General features: G+C 54.8%; 1 protein-coding gene across 2 annotated transcripts; it reads right to left on the bottom strand.

The window, feature by feature from the left end:
• Positions 1–4,103: 4,103 nt before the first annotated feature.
• Osbpl7 (oxysterol binding protein like 7) lies at positions 4,104–21,909 on the bottom strand. 2 transcript variants are annotated; one of them, XM_006971875.4, is made up of 23 exons: positions 21,731–21,909; positions 20,350–20,504; positions 20,118–20,243; positions 19,912–19,965; positions 18,967–19,080; positions 18,353–18,448; positions 18,117–18,234; positions 17,422–17,525; positions 17,110–17,202; positions 16,898–17,030; positions 16,717–16,811; positions 16,443–16,538; positions 15,314–15,451; positions 14,750–14,843; positions 13,261–13,508; positions 12,941–13,078; positions 7,463–7,526; positions 7,272–7,350; positions 5,937–6,081; positions 5,695–5,839; positions 5,484–5,610; positions 5,247–5,369; positions 4,104–5,069 (listed from the first exon to the last, which is right to left on the bottom strand). In XM_006971875.4, exons 2-23 carry the CDS (start codon positions 20,422–20,424, stop codon positions 4,961–4,963), a joined length of 2,514 nt encoding a protein of 837 aa, XP_006971937.1. In that variant the 5' UTR covers positions 20,425–20,504; positions 21,731–21,909; the 3' UTR covers positions 4,104–4,960. The 2 variants fall into 2 exon arrangements, with proteins under 2 accessions (XP_006971937.1, XP_015862996.1); XM_016007510.3 differs by having other exon boundaries at positions 13,261–13,493; positions 21,731–21,908.
• Positions 21,910–22,467: the final 558 nt, after the last annotated feature.

The raw sequence follows: 22,467 nt of genomic DNA, 5'->3' as shown, positions 1-22,467 counted from the left end.
CTAACAGTCTGGTTAACTTGGAGCACTCTTGGAGCGGAACTATGTCCTGCTTTATCTGCCTTCCCAAAAGAAAGTCCAAAACTAAGGTACAAGGTTCAATTTAGGGTCCCAATCCCAGTATGTGACGGGTTCTGTGGCTCAGGAAAGTTGTTCATCTAACTTAGAGGAGAGTCTTCTTCTGAGGGCCCCATGGGTGGAAGGTCCCTGGTACAGCTGCCCCAGAGCCCCGTTACTGGCACTGAGGGGCCCTAACTACCCTCCTGCAGCTTCTGGATGTGGTTGGGGTCACCCCTGCCTACAAGACCAAGAGCTTTCCTAACTCTTGAGTGCTCTGGTTTGGGACAGGGCAGAAGTGGTCTGACTGGGCATTGGTAGGAATGTGGGCTGTCTGTAGTTTCGGTTACTGTCCTTTAGCAGTGCTGGTCTCAGCTTGGAGTACTTTGGGACTCAGTGTGTGGCGGAATTGCTCTTTTCTAGAGTGCCAGGCGCCCTCTTGAGGATTCTTGGAGAATTGCACCGTGTGTGTGTGTGTGTGTGTGTGTGTGTGTGTGTGTGTGTGTGTGTGTGTGTGTGTGTACAGTATTGTCTCTGCTCTTTCTCTTTCCAGCCCTGTCCCAGCCCTTGCAGTTCATTCCCCCACCCACACCCTTCGCATAGCTCAGCCCACCCGCCGCCACCGCCGCCGCCGCCATTCTTCCAGGAGACAGAGTCTTCATTTGGAGGACCCGGGGTGCACCAGACCCTGTCCTGGCACCAGAAGGCTTTGGCGCCACTGATTTGGAATTACCATGTAATTAAGCATCCCTTCCACTTAGGATACTTTTGGCATTCCCCCCCCCCCCAAGTGCAATTGAGGTACCTCCATCATCTCTTCAGTAACTAAATTTAAAATGATAAACGTGTCTCCGGGCAAAGCTGTGTGGGGTTGGAAGTCCCAAGGTGGTGCTGACCCCCTGTACCTGTCTTCCCCCCTCTCCAGTGGCTTGCCCAGGCATGTCCCCGATGGCCAGTCTCCTCTCTTCCCCGTCGTCCATCCGTGGGCCGGGCCTGACCTAACTCACAGCTTTGCTTCCAGCCGAGTCAAGATTTTAGATCATTAAGTCCACATTCATCCTCTTTGCCCTGACTGGCCGTGTCTTCCAGCCAGTCAAATCTTCAGGTCTGCCCTGAGGCCCAGCCGTTAAGAGGGCCTCCTGACCAGACTGACAGGAGCCTGAGCGTGGAGGCCACCCCTCCTTCCTGTTGGAGGAAAGACACTCACCCTCCATCTGAATGGCTGTCCTGGGCCCCTGACACTGTCCACAGAGCCCATCCAGGAGCCAAACTTTCCTTGAGCTAGCCTGAGCCTCCCAGCCCACCAGACCCTGGCTGGATCGGGGTGGTGTAGTTCCACACACCTATTGCTCGGCATTTGGGAGGCTGAGAGTAGGACTGCCTTGAGGAGAAGGCTAGCCTGGGCTATCGAACAAAACCCTGTCTCAAAAGAGGGGGTGGGGAAGCCCCACTATAGCTCAATTCTGAGGCTGCCATGCCTGTCAGCATTTGGCAGGCCGAGGCCAGAGGACTGCAAGCTGAAGTCCAGGCCGAGGTACACAGCAACACCGTCTCCAAAGGCAACTGAAAAAGAAAGAAAAGAGCCTTTTGGAGGGGAATGTGGAACCAGCAGAAATGGCCACAATCTTATCTCCTTCCCCTATGCCCCCCGGCACCTGCGTCAGACTGAGAGAGGGGACAGTGGAGATGACAAAAGCCATAGAGGGCCTGGTCCCCGTGTCTGCAGGGAATTTAGCGCTGGGTCTATCTCAGTCTCCAGCCCTTTGGCTGTGTGGGGGAGGGTGAGCCCAGGCTGGTCCTCCTGGGGTTCTTGCTGCTCTGCAGGGATGGGGGGGGGGGAAGGGTGTGCTCGCAGTTATAAAAAGGTCCTGATGTATGTAGGCTTCAGCTGGCTTGGGGGATGGGTTGAAGTTATTTCTGGCATATGGTGCTAGGTCAAGTGTGCTCATGTTAATAGTCTCCATAAATAAACTGGAGATGTGAGGCAGGAGGATCACAAGTTCAAGGCCAGGCCATACAGCAGAACTGTCTAATTGGACAACAGCAAAACAGAACTGAGCAAATGACCACCACACAGTCAAAAGCCAGGCATAGCGGCTTTGCTTGTGATACCAATATTTGGTAGGCTGAGGTAGGAGGGTGCTCTGAGTTCGAGACTAGCCTGGGCTACATAGTTTCAGGCCAGCCATGGCAACAGTAGAACATCTCTTAAAACAGATCCAAACAAAATCCTCCACCACCACCAAAAGCCCCTAGAAAGGCAAATTCCACTCTTCCTTGAGCCCAGAGAAGAGGAGAAAAAGCCTGTGATCAGAAGTCGCCACAGTTCAGGGTCTCCTGATCTTGGCCCCCCGGGAACTTCCTCTTGGGACACTTGCCTACGCAGAGGAGGACTTGGGGGCTCTTGTTACAGTGGAGTGGGGGTGGAAGAGAGGAAGGAGAAAGTGAGAGGCCAAGCTGATTCCCAGAATTCCTCAAAGAAGCCCCGAGGGAGAAGGGAGGGTCCGAACGTGGACCGAGACCTCTGTTTCAGCCAAACAGCGGCTTCTGGGAACCAGGAGGTGACAGGGCTTTTATTTTTTTATTTATTTATTTATTTTTTTTGGTTATTTACAAGACAGAGTTTCTCTGTGTAGCTCTGGCTGTCCTGGATCTTGCTCTGTAGACCAGGCTGGCCTCGAACTCACAGAGATCTGCCTGCCTCTGCCTACCCAGTGCTGGGATTAAAGGCATGTGCCACCACCGCCCAGTGGGTGAGGGCATTTTAAAAGCATGAAACATGCTCCTTCTGAAACATCAGCCTGCAGCTGGGTGTGGTGGCTCAGGTAACGGCAGTGCAGGGGGCTGAGGCAAAGGGGTTGCTGGACACTGAACGTTCAAGACCAGGCTGGGCTACATAGGTGGTCCAGGGATCCGGGGTACAGTATAAACACTCTGTCTCAATGACACAAACTGGAGACACACCCAGAGAAAGGAGACAGACAGACGACAGAGACAGACGACAGATAGGTCAGTAACTAAATTGCTTGCTTCTCAAGTGCCCAGGACCTGAGTTTGGATTCCCAGAACCCTATGAAAATGCATGTTGTCATCTCACTGACAAGATGGAAGATGGATACCGGGAATGTCATGGACTTCACCAGCCAGCTAGCCTACACCCTTCTTAGTGACATCCCAGGCCATCGAGAGACCCTGTCTCAAACAAACGAAAAGATGGAAGGTGCCAGAGAAAGGACACTTGAGGCTGTCCTCTGATCTCCACATGAAAATACACGTGTGCACACCCACACCATACAGACACCCCACTCACATGACCATGCACATACAAAAACCAGGCAAACAAAACACACAGCTGAGGCCAGAGGTCTGAAAGCCGGTATGTCAGCAGGGCCCACTCCTTCTCAGGGGCTCAGAGCCATCTTCTGCTTCTGCTGGCTTACAGCATTCTAGACCTTCCTGGCTGTGGGGGCGTCCAGCCCGTTTGCCCACCTCCCAGAGGGCATGCTCCCAGATGACCCGTTTGCCATAGCGCTCTTCCCTGTGCCCAACCATGCCCAGCTTCCCTTGTTCTCACAAGGAACCAGTTGAATCTGCCAAGTCCCTGCTTCCAAATAAGAGCACAGTTTCAGGAACAAGGAACATTGTGTGTGTGTGTGTGTGTGTGTGTGTGTGTGTGTGTGTGTGTGTGTGTGTGTGCACGCCATGGCACATGTATGATAGAGGACAACTTTGTGGAGTCAGCTCGCTCCACCTTTGCATGGGCTCCAGGGATCTGACTCAGGTTATCAGAGGCAAGGCAACACATCTTCACTCTCTGAGCCATCTTGGTAGCCCAAATAAGTTAACTTTCGTCAAGCTCTTCCCCAGTCCTTGGTCAGTGCTGAGGACTGAACCCAGGATTGGCCTTCTGCATGATAGGCAAGCGCTCTACCCCTGCACTACATCCCTACTCCTTTGGAAACAGACCTTTTGGAGCGACAGGAGTCAACACACAGCAGTGCCTAGGAGCCTTCCCCAGAACTCTATTTTTCAATCAGTGACACAGGCCAAAGAGTAGGACAGTCTTTATTGGAGCTTGGAATGTTCTAGCAATTCACCTGACTCAGGCAAACTGAGAAAATGAGCAGCAACAGTGGCAGACACCAGCAGCGGGGGTGTCCTGGCTACATTAGGAATCCTGCTCGCCGGCGAGCAGGACACACACACACACACACACACACACACACACACACACCTACACAAACTCACACTGGCTCCCTCCTTCCTGGGTGAGTCTGAGGCCAGGCACCTCAGCCTGCTCCACACCTCTTGGAGAGGCTCGTCCACTCTGGGGCATCTGCTGAGCTGAGCCTGAAGGGACCAGTCGTGGGCCTGGGCTGGAGGCGCTGGGAGCGGCAGGTGCTTTGCAGTTTTGGAGAAGGGGATGCAGGACAAGGGGCGGGTCAGGGCAGAGGGAAGATGCTGAAGAGAGGACAGAGGGGAAGAAGGGCATCTCCTCTCCTTCACTCAACCTTGCAGCACGGCCAGCGCTCTGGGCACAGAAAGTCTGGGTAGCATCAAGGGGGCCCCCTGTGTCCTAGGAAGGCACTAAAACGGGGAGCAAATCTGAGGAACCTGGCATCTCCCCGAAACACTCCCAGATGAGGAGGATGGCTGAGCGAGCGGGGTCTGACATGCCAGCTGCTGGGGTAACAAGACTGGGAAGCAGATTCCCACTTCCACCCCGATGGTGGAATGGGAGTGTGCTGAGATACAGCCCCTCTGGCCAGCAGAGGGGAGAGGGCGGGAGGCTGGGCGGCCCCTTTGCCCTCAAGGGCAGTGAGCGGGAGCCTGACCTCACCCAGATGTCCACGGTAGGAGTGGGGGCAGGAGTAAGGACCCAGAGTCTCCTGCCCCGAGGCCAGGGCTACCAGAGCACAGCGCCATCCAGGTTCCCATAGCCTGGCTCAGCGCGCAGCCTCCAGTATGTATGGTTGGTCACCCACCACTCCTTGCCGCTGCCGTCCGTCTGCCGCCTGGGGGGAGAGAGGCAGTAGGTGTGGGTTAGGATGGTAGAAGGCAGGCAGGTCCCATGCCTCCCACAATCACCCTAGTCAAAGCCGAAGCGGGTAGTGAGGAGCCGGCCGGGCTGCAGGGGGACCCGGGCTGCAGGGGGACGCAGAGGAGCGGGCGGGCGGGCGGGGCTGAAGCACCTGAAGAAGCGCGCCTGGTGCACTATGTTGTTCTCCTCCATCACCCTCCTCCTGTCCCGCTGCAGCTGCTCTATCCTCCTCTTCTGGGCCTCAGCGGCCTGTATGTTCCCCTCCTCCAGATACCTGATGATCCGGGCGTCAGTCAGCGCGCTGGCTAGCCAGGGGGGTCCCCAAAGCTGAGGCCCCTGCCCCGTCCCCATTTTAAGGAGTTCCTGGGGAGATCGGCCCGGCACTGACCTCTGGTCAGGCCGTAGCCGTGTGTCGGTGGAAGGCAGTGTCCGCTTCAGCTCTGCCGTCAGCTCATTCAGCTCCAAGGCGAACTGAGTGAAGCCGAAGTTTCGCTCATGGTCTGGGGGCATCGAATCTGGGGGAGGCAAGGGGCTGGGGCAGGTGGACTGGGTCGCAGCCATCCTCACCCTCCCCAGCCCTCCCTGGATACCCCACTTACTGGGTTTCCAAATGCACTGCCCACCCGGTGGGGGGCCACGGTACAGCCCCTCATGCCACTTCCCGAAGAGGCGGTGGAGGACGCGACCACTCCGGCTGAGCACCGCACCTTGTACCTCGTGGATGTTGGAACTCCAGTACTTGGCCTAGGGCGGAGAAGGCAGGGCCTGAGTGAGGGGCTCCCCGGTTCCCCCAGGGTGGAGAGGCGGGTCGGGGTGGGGGTGGGGGGGGACACACGCCTACCTTGCAGAAGGTGATCTTGCAGTGGCAGGAGCTATCCTGTGTGTTTCGGATAAGCACCTCTCCGTAGTGCTCAATCCAGCGCTGGCCACTCAGGATGTTGTGAATACAGGACGTCACCTTGTTCCACTCAAAGTGGTCCCCAAACCTGAGAGAGACAGGGCACATGAGGGCAGCAGCCAGCCAGCCCTGGGAAACAAGTGGGCTGTGGATGCAAAAGCTCCTGTCTTCCTGTATCGAGTCTCACGGGCCTGAAAGGAGAACCACCGAGCCCGGCACCAGCTCTGCCAGGCACGACTCTTGTTCGTCAAGTGGAGTTGCCATCACAGGACGCCCCACTGAGCATGTCTGGATCCCACAACAAAGTTCCTGAGTGCCTAAGTCACGGAAATGAGAGACTAGGAAAGGGTCACTGGCACGCTTTAGCTCTGGGTGTTTTTGTTTTTGAGACAGGGTTTCTCTGTGTAGCTTTAGACCCTTTCCTGGAACTCACTCTGTAGCCCAGGCTAGCCTCGAACTCACAGCGATCCACCTGTCTCTGCCTCCCAAGTGCTGGGATTAAAGGCATGCACCACAGCTACCTGGCTAGTTCTGTTTTTTTTTTTGAGACAGGATCTCACTGTGCAGCCCAGGCTGCCTTGACCCCACAGATAACCACTTGCTTCAGCCTTTCAAGCCCTGGGACTAAAATCAGTGTGCACCATCGCACCAAGACCCTGCCACTCTAAGTAAAAGGCCCCCTTTCCTTCTCAGCTTCTGATGCCCATCTGCAAGATGAACTTGGATGAAGGTTTTCTTTTTTTCTTTTCTTGTTTGTTAGCTTGTTTTTGTTTTTTGTTTTTTGGAGACAGGATTTCTCTGTGTAGCTCTTGCTATCCTGGAACTCACTCTGTAGACAGGGCTGTCTCTGCTTCCCAAGGGCTGGGATTAAAGGCATGCACCGCCACACCCAGCTGAGATGAGGGTCTTCAAACATGGTTTGTGATCCGTTAGTCCCAGCATCCATTTAGATTTCTGTGTGTGTGTCTGGGGGGGTGGGGGTGCCTCACATGCATGTTGGTTTGAAGTCTCAAGTGCATTTCTTAATGCGAGTGATGATCAAAAAGTTGTGAAAGACACTTAGTCAGATGACCTCGTTAGGCCCCCACCCCGGTTCTCGGGTGTCTCACCTTCTTTACAGTAACTGAAGCAAATGTAGGTGTAAAATGTACAAACACAGCCTGCTGTCACCTCCAGCAGCTTCAGGCTAGACTAGAGCCTTCTATCCAGCCCGGGCCCCGCTGGCAGCCAGGAGAAGGCCCATGGGCAGGCCTGGCCACTGGGAGTTCCAGTACTCACCTGGGCAGGCTGACGTTGACTGTCCCCACAGGCACGATCTCCAAGGATTTGCCCCAGAATTTGTTCTTCCACTTCATGTCTAGGGGGGCGGGCAGGGAAGCAGAGACAAGGCCAGAGTGATCCGGAGTGTTCCAGCCACCCCCACCCTGCTGCCCATGACCTTTGTACCCATCCAGCCCCACACCCCTTACCTTGCCAGAAGATGAAGTTCTCAGATTCTGCGTGACATGCGGAGATCGGGGGATGATGGGAGACCTTGATAAGCAAAGAAGTCCTTAACACTGCCCCTGAGGAGCTTGGGGTCTTCTCCTAAACCTCCCCCCTGACCCCGATTCTCCGATTCCTACCTAGTTTCAGGGGAATCAGTTAATTCTTTTTTGTTTGTTTGTTTGCTTTTGTTTTTGAGACAGGGTTTCTCTGTGTAACCTCCCTGCGGTCCTGGAACTCTCTGTAGACCAGGTTGACCTGCCTCCCCAGTGCCGAGATTAAAAGCCTGAGCCACCACTGTACAGCTTGAATCAGTTATTTCCAAGTCATTTGCTCCTGCAATCTCCAGGCACCATCCAAGTCCATTATTCCCTCTTCCCTCCCCCACCCCACCCCACCCCTGTGTTCTGCCTTGCTGGCCACCGACTGACCCTGGTGATGGAGCCTTAAGCACCTTTGGCCAGACATTCCCCCAACACACCAAACAGGGCCTCCGACCTCTGCTCTGAAACCCAGCCCTCCCCAAGGACCCTCTCCATCCGCCTCCTCCCCAGACAGCTGCTCACATCCTGCTGGCTCTACTCCACCCTCTTAGGAACTCTTGGCCTTATCCTGACTTGGAATGTCTCCACATCTGCGACCTTCAACTCGGACATTCCCGCAGCCTTGCCTCCATGCCTCCCAGCTGCCTGTCATTCTGTCGCTAGCTGCAGCCAAGATTTCTCACTAGTCTGCTTTCTTGTGGTCTGCAGACACCATCCCAGCTTCCCTCCCTTCTGACCAGCACTTCTATCCTCTCACCCAGCACCCTCAGCCGCTTGCTCCCACCACGAGCCAGAAACATCAGTGCGCATGGCTAGGTGGGTAAACGTGCTCTTCACCATGACACCCTGAGTTCTCTGGATTCTACATGGTAGAAGGAGAGAACAGACTTCACAAGCTGTCCCCTGACCTCCAGATCTGTGCTGTGCACATGTGCTACACACACACACACACACACACACACACACACACACACACACACACAAACACACACACACACACACACACACACACACACGTAAATAAACAGAGTAGACATTTTTTGACATGAGGGGCCGCAGAGAGGGCTCAGCAGTTAAAAGCACCGGCTGCTCTTGCAGAGGATCTGAATCCAGTTCCCAGAACTCACATCCATAGTTCACAACTGCGGGGCAGTGGTGGCACACGCCTTTAATCCCAGCACTCGGGAGGCAGAGCCAGGCGGACCTCTGTGAGTTCGAGGCCAGCCTGGGCTACCAAGTGAGTTCCAGGAAAGGTGCAAAGCTACACAGAGAAACCCTGTCTCAAAAAAAAAACAAAAACAAAAACAAAAGTTCACAACCGCCTGTGACTCTAGCTCCAAGGGATTCTAACCTCTCTTCTGGCCTTCGTGCTACCTGCCACCTGGAGCACACACAGACACAGACACCATAAATAAAAATAACAAATAAATCTTGGGGACTGGGGAGACGGCTCAGTAGTTAAGAGCACTGGCTGTTCTTTCAGAGAACCTAGTTTCGGTTCTCAGCACCCACATGGAGGCTCACAACAGCCTGTAACTCCAAGTTCCAGGAGCTCTGACGCCCTCTGGTGGCCTCCACTGGCATTTTATAAACGTGCACAGGCACACACAGGCAAACACACGCATAATAAAATGAATAAATCTTTTTAAAAACTGGCAGCGCAGCCACTCTGTGTACCCCTGGCTTTGACCTCACCTGGACACACAACCCATAGAGGGGACAGCCAGTTCCACATAGCTCATCTAGGCCTTGAGCACCCAGAAATCCTCTGAGGTCCTAAACCTGAGCCAACCCTGTCATACCCTTTTTCCCTTGTAGTCGGGGGAGAACAGAGCAGGAAAAGGCATCTCCTCCCACTCTGGCCTCATTCCTGCTCCCTGCTCCCTCCTCCCTTCCAGGCTGGCTCCCCTGCCCGGAGCAGCAGCCCTCCCACACCACTTCTCTCCAGTCTTTCCTTCTATGTGGCCCTTTCTCTATGAACAGAAGGATTTCCTGTTCCTCCCATCCTAAGCAGCAGGCCTTCCTTTTATGTCCCACATAAACATTCATAGCACTTTTATTCATAATACCCCAAACAGGAAACAATTCAAATGTCAATCAAAAAGGACATAAGCCAATGGTTGTCCCTCCACACAAAGGGATATTCATTAATAAAGGAATATACTATTGTCACACTCGACAATATGAATAAGGCTTTATATTGAGTGAAGGGAGGCCCCCAGGAGTACACACTCCATGAGTGCGTTTTAAGCTTCCTCCTTCTAGATATTCAGTCTCTGCTGGCATCTGTGCCCATCATTTCTGGCAGGATATGAGTACAGAAGCCCCCTCTATAGGTCAGAATGGGAGGATCCTTCCTCTTGTACACACTATTCTGCTACGTAAAATTTTCACCCTCTTTAAGCCCTGATCTCAGGAGGCAGAGGCAAGTCTACTTAGCAAGTTCAAGACCAGCCAGGGTTACACAGTAAGACTGTGTCTCAAAAAACAAAGCAAACAACACCAACAAAAACTAAACAGACGAAGAAATTGTCTCAGCCCCTCAGGTTCCTCTGGTGACTACCCTTTTCTCCTCTTTCCCTTGTGATAACATTTCTTGAAAATAGTCTGCATTTTTTTCTAGTTTTGAATTAAAATTTTTTTTCTTAAAAATTTAACTGCCGGGCGGTGGTGGCACACTCCTTTAATCCCAGCACTCAGGAGGCAGAGACAGGCCTCCTGTGAGTTCGAGGCCAGCCTGGTCTACAGAGCGAGATCCAGGACAGGCTCCAAAACTACATAGAGAAACCCTGTCTCAAAAAACAAAAACAACAACAAAAAAAATTTAACTGGGCTGGGCAGTGGTACCACACACCTTTAATACCAGCACTCAGTGGGGCAGAGGCAGGCAGATCTCTGTGAGTTCGAGGCCAACCCAGTCTACAGGGCGAGTTCCAGGACAGCCAAGGTTACATAAAGAAACCCTGTCTCGATAAACAAACAAACAAACAACGACAACAAATTTATTAGATGTATGTTGGTCTGTATGTAGGTATAGCACCATACGCCTCTAAAGAACAGAAGAGGGCATCAGATCTCCTGGAACTGGAGTTATAGTAGGGTTGTGAGCCACATTGTGGTGTTAGAAACTGAGCCTGGGTCCTCTACAAGAACAGTGAGAGCTCTTAACTCCCGAGCCATCTCTCTAGTTTAAAACACACACACACACACACACACACACACACACACACACACACACACACACACACACACACACTCAGAGGTAGAAAGATGGATCAACAGTTAAGAGCATATACTGGGCAGCTCCCAAAACATCCTGTAGCTACAGCTCCAAAGAAATCCAGCACCTCCTCCTGGCCTCCCAGGGTACTGCATTCACATGCTCACACACACATATAAACATACATTTTTTATATACATACACTATTTAAAAATGTAAATGGGGTGGCGCTGGAGAGTTTGCACAGCAGTTAGAGCATTGGCTGCTTTCCCAGGGGTCTTCCTATGCAAGCAAATAAATCCAAGTTCCATTTCCAGAACCCATATGGCAGCTCACACACATCTGTTACTCCAGTTTCAGGGGACCTGATGTCCTCTTTTGTCCTTTACAGCACCATGTATGTAAATACTATACAGACATACATGCAGGCAAAACACCCACACACATAAAATTTAATATATATGCATACATATCTACATACGTGTGTGTTTATTTTATGTGTGTATGTGCATGGGAGCATGTGTACCACAGTAGCATGTATGTGGAGGTCAGAGGACAATTTGCAGGAATTGGTTCTGTCTTTCCACCAAGTAAAATCATGGGCTTGAACTCAGGTCAGCAGCCTTAGTGGCAAGCATGCTTACATGCTGAGCCATCACACTGGCCCTTTTTTTTTTTTGAGACAAGGTTTCTCTGTGTCACCCTAACTGTCCCAGAACTTGCTCTGTAGTCTGTAGGCCAGGCTGGCCTGGAACTCAGAGATCCCCCTGTCTCTGTCTCCCAATCAGGCTTTATTTTTTTAAAACTTTCACTCTTATTGGGGATTTCCACTTTTTTTTTTTTCCTTTTTTTTGTTTTGTTTTTTTGAGACAGGGTTTCTCTGTGTAGCTTTGCGTCTTTCCTGGAGTTTGCTTTGGAGACCAGGCTGGCTTTGAACTCACAGAGATCCACTTGCCTCTGACACCCGAGTGCTGGGATTAAAGGCGTGCGCCACCACCGCCCAGCTTTTTTCCTTTTTTTGAGACAGGGTCTCTATAGTTCTGGCTGTCCTAGAATTCACTATGTAGACCAGACTGGTCTCGAACTCACCGAGTTCCTTCTGCCATTACCTCCCCAGGGATTAAAGGCATGTGCCACCACATCCAGCCTTTTCCAAGCTTTTGATGTGGCAATATCATGTTGTCATCTACAAATGTGTCAGGCTGCATTCTCAGCCAACGGGCTGCAAGCTGGGTATACCTGCAGCATTCTGTATAATTTTATCTCTACCCTGTCCTTTCTGTCCTTCACTCAAGAAGTCACTGGCACCCCCAGGTCCTAGTAACACACCCCACAGGAGATCCTGATTTTTCCTGCCCTCTAAGCTGGGACCCCACTGATCTGTCCCCTTTTCCCAGCCCCAGGTCTACAGGCCTTAAAGAACATTTCCTTTAAGACAGGACATTTCCCTGCGGAAGTCCCACCCGGGGGCAACATGATGCTAGCTCCTTGGGGCAGGCAGCCCTCCACCCCATCCCGTGCCATAGTGCCTGGTACATGGTTGCTCGCCACGCTCTTCTCCATCCTCCCGGCTGCTGAGTTCTGTCAATGGTGGCACATACACAGCTCTTGGATTCAGCATGCCACAGGCTAAGTGCCTGCTGTCCTCGGCTCTCAGGCAGAAGACCTTAATGGCCTGATAATGGCTCCTGCCAACTGTTGCCCACCACGGCCTGAGTGCTCTTTACGGAGTGCCACGGTGAGCACACCACTTCTCTGCGCTCCCCATGCCTCCCACTGCCTTCAGATTTAGAAGCAAATAAAACCCCAGAATGCACCTCACCTTCACCTACAAAGCACAGGGTTTAGCCTGTCCTGCCTTCAGCCGCCTGTAACTTTGCTGAACACCCTATCCTACACACATGGAACAAACTAATCCTTCAGCTCTTTACCTGGACTTCCTCTAACCCACCCTCCAGACCTAGCTTAGCAGCGATGCCCCGCACAGAACACCTTGGGCTGTGCCTTTCCGCGCCCCTCTCGAGTTGTTTCGCTCGGCCTCCCATATGCAGAGCAGAGCTCTGCCCCATTAGCATGTGCCTGGCCCAGGGCCACCGCTTCCTCTTCTCCCCCTTCCCCTGGCCCACCTTCTGGTCCCCAAACCCAGGCCTGCCCCTGCCCCAGCAGTGGAAACAGCCCTCCCACCTCGGGGCTCACACCTGCTCGCTGATAAACCGGAAGCCCCGGTCGGGCCGCTCACACTCGTAGGTCTCCCCCAGGACCGGGTTGAAAGGCTTGCATCCCGCCCGGTGGTACGTGGAGGAGTAGGCAGACACGGCAAAGGCTGCAATGTACACCTGTGGGAAGGCCACGGAGAGTGAGTGCCCCGGGTGCCGGGGGACCCCAGGAAGGGGACCGCAGCCCATCGCAAGCTAAGTCCGGGGTTTTGAGGCGGTGCTTCAGCAGTAGGGACCCACCCAGCCAGGATGGGGAAGACAGACAGAACCCTGGGGAGGAACGAGTGACCCTGGGTGGGTACCATGCGCTCGCAGGGGTCAGCCACGCGGCTGGCCTGGTCCAGGAGGCTGCTGTATTCCAGCTCCTCACAGAGCCTCTGCAGTGTGTTGAGCGGCTCATTGAGCTGCACGGGCATGGACACCTTGGACAGGTCTTTGCCGATGTTGTTGCGGAGGATGTTCCACAGGCTCACGTCGGTTCCGGGTCCGCTGGCGGCGGGCAGGCAGCGGCGACGAGGGGGCCCTACAGCGATCCCTGGGACACACCCCCCTGGGCCAATGCAGTCACTTCAGTCTCCCTCTGGACACTGGTGGTCCAGATGCGCCAGGCCCGCTGCACAGGACTACCTCCTAACCTCCTCAGGCATCCCAGCGTTGCCCACTAGGGGAGGTGACTGAGGATCTGACTGCTTGTGGGCTCCTGGGGATTTGGAGGGGCAGCAGAGCTAAGAGCCACCCAGGCAGGACAGTTCCACCGCCATGCACAAGTGCTCAGAAGTTGGGCCTGAGTCTCATCCTGGCCTCTGTGCCCTGATGGACAAACAGATGCTGGGATGCAGATCATCCACTGTCCCCCCACTATTTTGTACAGGGACAGGGTCTCATTGGGTTGGAGCTCACTATATAGCTGAGGATAATCTTGATCTGATCCTCCTGCCTCCACCTCCCCAGTGCTCGGATGACAGGCCAGTGTCACTGCTCTCGGTTTATGCAGTGCTGGGGACTGAACCCAGGGCTTTGTGCATGAGGCAAACACTACCAACCAAGCTACACCTCCTGTCCTCAGCCAGTTTTATAGAAGAAGAAATAAGCTGGGCAGTGGTGGCCCATGCCTTTTTTTTTTTTTTTTTTTTTTTGGTTTTTCGAGACAGGGTTTCTCTGTGTAGCTTTGCGCCTTTCCTGGAACTCACTCTGTAGCCAAGGCTGGCCTCGAACTCACAGAGATCTGCCTGGCTCTGCCTCCCGAGTGCTGGGATTAAAGGCATGTGCCACCACTGCCCAGAAGCCCATGCCTTTAATCCCAGCACTCAGGAGGCAGAGGCAGGCGAATCTCTTGAGTTCGAAGCCAGCCTGGTCTACAGATTGAGTTCTATGACAGCCAGGACTACACAGAGAAACCCTGTCTCAACAAACCAGAAAATGAAGAGAGAAAAAGGAAGAAAGGAAAGGAAACGGGCCGTAGAAAGTAAAATGGCAGGCCCAAAGCTCCTCTGCTAATGAAGGACTCAAGCAGAACTGTCTGTCCCTCTTAAGGGACATGTCATACCCTATTAAGCCCTCCCAGCCTACTGGAATGAAAGTCAGCACCATTCCCAAGCCTGGTCAACCTCCCAGAACTGTCCTCCAAATACTCCCCAGCTCATGGTTCCAAGGTCAATTCTGGAATCATTACCCAAAGCCCACCAGACACAAAGGACTGCCTCTACATGGGACCCGGACCATGAGCAAACAGCATCTCTACATGGGACCCCGCTTCACCCTTGTCCCACTCCCCGCTCATCCCATTGGTACCTTTTTGATAGCAGTCGGCTCCCCTGAGGTCCAACACCTCCTCAGACAGGCTGGTGGTGATCTCACTGGCACATGACTCCTCTTCCTCAGAGCCCTGATCAGGGAGAGTGGATAGGTGGGGTAGACGGAATGGCAGTGCCCGGGACCTGGCAAGATTATGACCAGCTAGCCCTTGATGGAGAGAGACAAGGCTGGGCAAGAAGGACTTTTGGCCCTAAGATATCGTCCTGTCCCGACTGGTGCTTGACTTGTAGGAAAGAACTTGGGGAACTCAGAAAGACATAGAGGAAGGGAAGCTGAGGGGTGCTGAGATCCAGGGTCTTGGGGGACAGGGTCAATGGAGCAGGAAAGCTGGAATGGGGCCGTGGGAAGACGACGTCAGAGACCACAGTAAGGTGAGATATGTCAAGCGGGGGAAGCAGTTTCAGAAGAGTCACACCATGGGTATTCTCTCTCTCTCTCAGATAGCTGCCAAGGTGGGGGGAAGGACACAGGAATCTCTGGAACCCAAGCCCATCTTCCCCGTCCCTCCCTCCTGCTGCCGGCTTCCTCCTCCTCCCTCACCTCGTTCTCAGAAGAGCTAGCGGAAAGGAGAACCTCACAGGCATCGAAGAACTCTGTGTGGGAATCAGCGAGGGACAACACACTGCTCTGGGACAGCTGGGGGGTCAGCTCTCGGCCTTTCATGTACAGAGCTTCTTGCTGTGGGGGCCAGATGGACGTGAGACCTCAGAGGCCACTGGAGTGAGTTCCTGGAGAGGCAAGCCACCCCACCTCCCCCACCAGACTCCTGCCAAGCGGGAGGAGGAGCAGAGGGGAAGAGAAAGGTTGAGGGACAGGGGAAAATCTGGACTTGGAAGAGGTGGTGGGCACCAGCAGAACCTGGCTCTAAACCCTTTTCCTGTACTGGCCCACTAAGTCAGGATCACTGCCGCGCAGCCCCCCCCCCCCCCCCCCCCGTGCCATGGACAGGTACAGCTGTGTCCCCACCATGAAGACTAGAAGACCGGGACCCAGAACCCACAGCTGGCATGCAGTGGCACCACACGCAGACTCTAATTCAGCCTGGTTAAGACTGCGGGACCACGGGCCCATCGGTTAGATCCTCTGGGCTTTCGTTTCATGATGCAGACATGTCCAACCTGTGGTCCACGGGCTGTCCATGACTGAATGCAGCCAAGAGTGGCTGTGAACGCAGCCCAATACCAAGTCATGAACTGACTTCAAACATCATAAAAAAATATTTGTTGTTGTGGTTGTTAACTCGGTGATGTGGTCCTTGAGTGTGAATTTTGTACACGACAATGCCACACTGGAATGTCAAAGGCTGGGCAGGCCTGGTGGAGGGGTAAGAACCAATGCCTCATGGGCTCTGAAGCAAAAGCAAAAGTTCTCAGAGGCTGGACGTGTGGCTCAGGGTAGCCTGCTTGCCTCGCATGCCTCGCATGTGCAAGGCCCCAGGTTCCAGCCTCGGTACGGCAAACAGAACAAGACATGAGGCACAAGCCATCTGCAGAACTCGCCAAGAGAGCTGTGATGCTAAGTGAGAGAAGAGCAAGCTGGAGCCCCGCTTACCCGTCCACCACCTACTTCTAGACTCCACATCAGCCCTGTGCCCTGCCCCTGGCCCTCACCCCTGAAGAGAAAGCCCCGGGAAGTGAGCAAGCACCCACTGTCCATCCTAGATCCTCACCTCCTCCGGGTTGAGGGAACTGAAGGAGTCCGCTGTGGTGTCTGAGGAGATGGATAGTGAGTGGAGGCGTCTCTGACCATCTGGGGCCTCAGAGACCTGAGGCAGAGGGTGAGGGACTAGGTGTGGGAAGGTGAAATCCCCCCCACCTGCCATCCTCACCCACTCAGGGACGGCTTCTGTCAACCCCGAGCCCTGGCACAGATTTGCCCATGGGACCCGCAGTCCTCAGTCTCGGGCCCTCCCTCTGATCAGCTGCCGTGTCCCGGAGGCTCACCGCCATCCTCGACAGCTCTGAGCCCTGATGCAGGTCTCTCAGTCGATCCCGTTCTGTGGTGAGGGCCACCAGGACGCTGCTGAGGGAGCTGTGCACTGCCAGGGGCAGGTCAGACGGTCAGACCCTTCTTCCTCTCCTGACCTCTTGACCCACTCCTGACCACCGCCTAGCCTGTACTTACCCTTCTGGGCCAGGGCCCAGAAACTGCGCTGCAGGTGGGCATAGTCTGGAGGTGGCAGCCCACGGTGGCCAGAAGAGTCCCGAGACTCCAGGTACCGAGACAGGTTGGGAACAGAGCCATGGAGACGACCAACCTGTCGGCGAACAGGAGGGGTGAAGGGACCGCTTCCTCCAGGGCATGGCACCCCTGCATGGGCTGGCACCCCAGCTCACCCGTCCAATGGTGTCATCCTTGGCAAAGCCCTGTGTGCACCACATGCGACTGGTCCGTTTCCCCTTCTTGGGTCTCTCAGTTGTCACCGAGGCCTGGCAAGTTGAGGAAGAGTAATTTCACCCACCGGGTTGGGAAAAGCCATGGAGGAGAGCACAGATCGCCCAAGCACATGGGTGTGGCATGCTGGCAGTGACCCAGATAAAAGGAGCAAAGAGACAGCCTGGAGGCAGCTGTAGGCAGGCAGGCCGGCCCCACGAAGGGGTGGGGATGAGGGGCCCTGAGCAGTCCCTGCCTCCTCCCTTGACCCTTACCTGGTGTGTGGGGATCACAGGGGCCGAGGGGATTCGGTGTAGGGACTCCAGGCTCTGAAGGAGTCTGTGTAACTCCTGGAGCTTCCCCTGGCATTCCGAGAGTGCTGGAGGAGAAGGAAGGAGGGGCATTGCTCTCCTGGAGGTACCAAGGTTTCCGGTCTGTCCCCTCAGTTCCTTGACATCCAAAGATAAAGCTGGCAGCCAGGGAGAGCCTGACACTGTCTCCTCTCTGTTCAGGAGCCCAGAGCATTTCCAGTCCTGTGGCGTAGTCGCTTCTGATTTTCTGGGAGGCCAGTAGCCTACCCCACCCTGTTCACAGACTACCCCTCACCTCTTCTGCCTGTGCCCAGGCTGGGTGTCCTACTATCTGTCTCTCCTGATTTACACACACTGCTCTCTCTGGGTCACTGTGTGGTCTCCTACTACAGGAACACAATTCTAGAATTTTACCGCACTGGCCTCAGGCAGGAGTCTCTGTTCCTGCTACGTACCTAGGGCATGATGAACCCACTCTCTTCTGTAAGTTGGGGCTCCTCAGGGCACTAAGATTTGATCATCTTAGAGGCAAAGGGTGTCTCCCCCAGCAGAGGGGGTCCCTCTGAGAAGGTGATGGAGGTAACATTTTCCTTGGTGTTTCCTGCCCAGATGTAAGAACATGGGCCCTACCACAGAGACTCTGGGCCAGGGACCCTCACCATGAGAGCAGCGGTCTAGCCCATCACTGTCCCTCAGCCAGGATGACACTTTCTCTCGAGGGCCAACCCCAGGTAAGGCTGAGGCACTACCCGCTGTTAGCATCTGGGTACCAGGAACCTGTGGGGGTAAGCCAAGGGTCAGGAAGGATGGTCCCCAGCTCTCTGGGTCTCCGTTCCCCACAGCCTCCATTCCTAAATCTTCACATCCCCTGCCCTCACTCCAGGGCCCATCTTACCTTTCGGTGAGTGGCACCGGGCATGTCCGGACGCTGAGCCAAGCGATGGGCTCGGAGCTGGGCCACCCAGCTCTGGAACAGGTCCTGGGATTTGATCTGTAGAAACGATCGAGAGAGATAAGAAGGGAAGGGTTGCTTTCCAGGAGCAAAACGTCAGGTCTCTGATCTCTAGGCAAGCAGGGAATTTCCTAGAGCACCCAGCTTGTACAAAACCCTATTGCAGCCGGGCGGTGGTGGCGCACGCCTTTAATCCCAGCACTCGGGAGGCAGAGCCAGGTGGATCTTTGTGAGTTCGAGGCCAGCCTGGTCTACAGAGCGAGATCCAGGAAAGGTGCCAAAGCTACCCAGAGAAACCCTGTCTCAAAAAACAAAAAACAAACAAACAAACAAAAAACCCCATTTCCGACAGACAGTCTGACGCCCCAAGCATCAGAGCGCCGAGCTCTGTATCTTCCCGTAACAGTCAACCGTGAGAGTGGGCCCACTCCTGGCTGTTTCAGACAGTGGAAACTTTCATCTCATCAGACTCAGAGAAGACCCCTCAGCTCCTACGTTTGTGCCCTGACACTTCTGCCAGGCTAGTGCCCAGAATACTTTGTTCCCACGGATGTCACCTTTAGGTGGTAGATGTTGTCTTCAGTGTCAAGGTCAATGCGCTGGGCCTTTTTGTTGATGGACATGACTGAGAGCCGGACATCGATGGAGCCATGGAGCTTCCCCTTGGCGATCTGGAGTGGAGGGTTGGTGGGAGACAGGGGACTGGTTTGAGGGTCCCGGAAGCACAAGGTCACCACCTCCTAGAGGCCACTGTAGACTCAAGGGCCACACACCTCAAATCACATATAAAGGGGCTTGCTCATCACCTCATCTGCATGTCCAACTTCTTACAGGTCTGAGAAGTCAGCAAGCAAGAAAAAAAATGCCAACCCCCCCCCCCCCCCCCGGAACACTACATGGTGGGAGAAAGAAGACCCCTTGGAGGGAACCTGGGAGCTCAGCCTTGTTTCCTGTTCCCAGCACAAGAGGACGACAAGGACAGGGGGACAAAGCCCCCACTTTTGGGGCGCTTGGTTTGCAACGGGCATCATCCAGATAAGTGCACAGGAGGCTGAGTGTGTCCCCCACCCCGAGTCAGCAGGAAGGAGGTTGAGGCCCGGGGAAGCAATTGTCTCATGGTATTTTGGGTTCTAGGAGCCACAAAGGAAACCAAATGGACAGTTTCTACACACAACCTATACCCATCTCTGTGCCCGTCAGCCATTTCTGGGTGACGTCTAAGACCGAATGCCATTATGTACCTGCTGTGGGAATGGTAACTCTAGGGAATCATAGTGAGAAGAAAACCTCTGTGTGTTCAGTACAGGTATACTTTCAAAGTGTGTGCGCGCGCTTAAATCGTTGAATCTGCAGATGTGGAACCTAAGGCTGCAGAAAGCCAAGAGGTTCCTGAAAGTGGAACTGAGAGTCGACCCTGCTCTGGTTAACTCAAGACTCCCCCCACCTGCTCAGAACATTCTGGGGCAGGCTCCTCCCCACCCCAAACCTGGCACCTGACTTACATCTTGTCGAGTCGTGGCATAGTGAAGGATCCCATCCTCGAGCACAAAGTACCTCTGTATGGGAGGGACAGGACCGGGCAGCCAAGAGCATGGGGCAGGGAGAGAGCAAACAAACACACGTTTTTTCTCCTCCTTCACCACACATGAATGCCGGGGCTGTCTCGCAGTCTCCCACATGGAGCTCCTCCCTTGCCCTGACATCCTACCTTGTGCCAGCCCTTAAGAGGCCACTTCCTCTTCTTGAGCAGGTGTCCTTCCTGTCTCTCGGGCATGGTGTCCTCTGCTCCCAGTCTGGCCCGAGGCTCCTCCACCACCTCCCACAGCTCGGAGGCCTGAAATCCAGCGTAGATGGAGGGCAGCGGCTGGTGAGCCCACGACCTCAGTCCATCCCCCAGGGACCCAAGCTAGGCCCACCCGTCACTGCTTTTCTGCTCAGACCTGCTGGGTGCTACTGGGCTTTGACGATTGAGTACTCTCAGCCAGCGAGGGAGTGTCCCGTTCTTGGAAGTCCATGAGGAAGGAGAGGGTACTTCCTGATGAGGAGGGTAGAGCAGGGTGGACAGGGAAGAGTGTCACTTTGTCCTGTGGGAGCCCTTGAAACACAAGAAAGACCCGTGAATACCCCCCTGCTGTCATGTTCCCACCTTTGGTCTCTCCTGCACTAAGATACACATCCTGCCCTCACACGCCATGCCTGCACCCTCAGCATGCCCTGACACCACCAGGAGCCTAGGCAGCAGCGCCCAACTCAACCCCACTGTGGCCACTGCCAGGAGGGGTAAGCTAGCAGGCAGCCTGTGGCTCCACCTGGGGCATACACCCCAGGGATCCAGGAAATGCTGTTTTCTTGAGGCTGGGCAGGGAAAAGGAAGAGGGTCCAAGAAGAGATGAAAGGGCCCAGAGTCTGGGCGGCCAAGGACTCCTCAGCCCAGCTGCCTTTCCCTCTGGGATCTCTTTGCCTATCTCCATGGCTTGGCAACTCCTCTGCCACAGTTGCCCTGCAGACCACCCCTCCAACTTCTACTAACCGGCCTCTTAGCGGCCAGTTCTTGTGCTCCCATTTTCTGCATGGGGAAACTGAGGTTTGAGACAGTCCTGTTTTCACATGCCTGGAGGATACCCACCTTGGATTTCTTTTTACCCCACCCCTTTCAACAATGTCCTCTGTGCTCCTGAGAAGCACCTCCCTCCCACCCAGAAGGAGCAGGACACTGGCTGGCTCAGACACTGTGGGTGGGAGAAGAGGTGGCCAGGAACATGTCCAGGTCCCGCAGCCGTACCCACAGGCGCCTCTGGCACTGGCTCTGGCCATCCTGGCTCCGCCAGGAGATCAATAATGCATGAGGCTCTATGTGTGTATGAGAAGGGGGAGGGGACCGGAGGGGTGATGTTGCCCTGTGTCTGGGGAAGCGGCTCACAGCTTATGCCGCTAGCAAGCACCTGAGGAGTTGAGGCCCAGAAGGGACAGGGAAGTGACAGTGTCAGTGTGGCCAGGAGGTCACAGCAGAAGGACCCAGGCTGCAAGAGGCTGACCCAAGGGGAAACTCCTGCATTCAGCCATTCAAAGTTTCCAAACTCTTCTGGTGTTTGGGTATGTCTACGGCCTTGTCGGGGGCCCCTGGGACTCGGGCCATTCGATGCTGGCCCCCCGCAGAGGTGGGAGGTGTCTACCCGTAGGAAGGAGAGTCGAGACGAGCCAGGTGAGTGTCTTCTAACCACCACCATTCTCAGCCTCTTTCCTGGAGGAGCTGACCCACCAGCTGCAGAGGAGAGGAAACCCTCCCAGGAATGTCAGGTGGTGCCAGCAAGGCCCCCTTACCCCAGGGTCCATGGACGCCAGTGCTTCTTGGTCCGTACACCGATCCGCCTCTGAGTCACTGTCCCCGAGTCACCGGCTACCTCTTCACAGAGCTGAGCAGCGGCAGCAGCTGCTGCAGGAACCAGGAAGGAAGGAGACGTCGGAGCCTCCCCTCCAGCCGGATCTCCCCACCTGCCCCTCCCCCGTCGCCTCCTCCCGCCAAGCTCCGGGCTGCCGCTCAGCTCTGCCCCCCTGCTCCCGGGAGGACTAAGGACGGACGGACGGAGTGGTACCAAATGACTTGGAAGTGAGGGGCACAGTCCCCACTGGGCATAGCTCCACACGGATCAGGGGACTGGAAAACTCCTGGCTTCAAGCCATTGGAGGTAAAGGATTTATTCTGGGCAGCGTGGCCTTGACCCCGGTGAGCACTCAAGGCCATTTCCTTATTCACCCTGCCTCTCGGTTTACACCTGAAATAGATGGCACATTTTGACTAGCGAAGCTATCAAGTGGACTGGGAAGGGACAGAGACACCCTCCCACCTCACACCACCCCTGCATACTCTGGGACATGACCGACTGCCAGAAGCAGAGTCAGCAGGGCACTCAAGGGAAGAGGGACAGCTGAAGCCCCACAGAGGCTATCCACCCTGAGCGAGCGATGGAGCGACCCTATCAGGTCGGCTGTGGGGTCAGGAAATGCCAGTGAGGCTTTGGGGTGGGAGCAGCTCTGGGGGCAGTCACCTGGGGCTGTTA

This window comes from Peromyscus maniculatus, chromosome 8 (genome assembly GCF_049852395.1).
Source record: "Peromyscus maniculatus bairdii isolate BWxNUB_F1_BW_parent chromosome 8, HU_Pman_BW_mat_3.1, whole genome shotgun sequence".
Taxonomy (NCBI): domain Eukaryota; kingdom Metazoa; phylum Chordata; class Mammalia; order Rodentia; family Cricetidae; genus Peromyscus; species Peromyscus maniculatus.
This window is presented reverse-complemented; position numbering and strand designations above follow the sequence as displayed.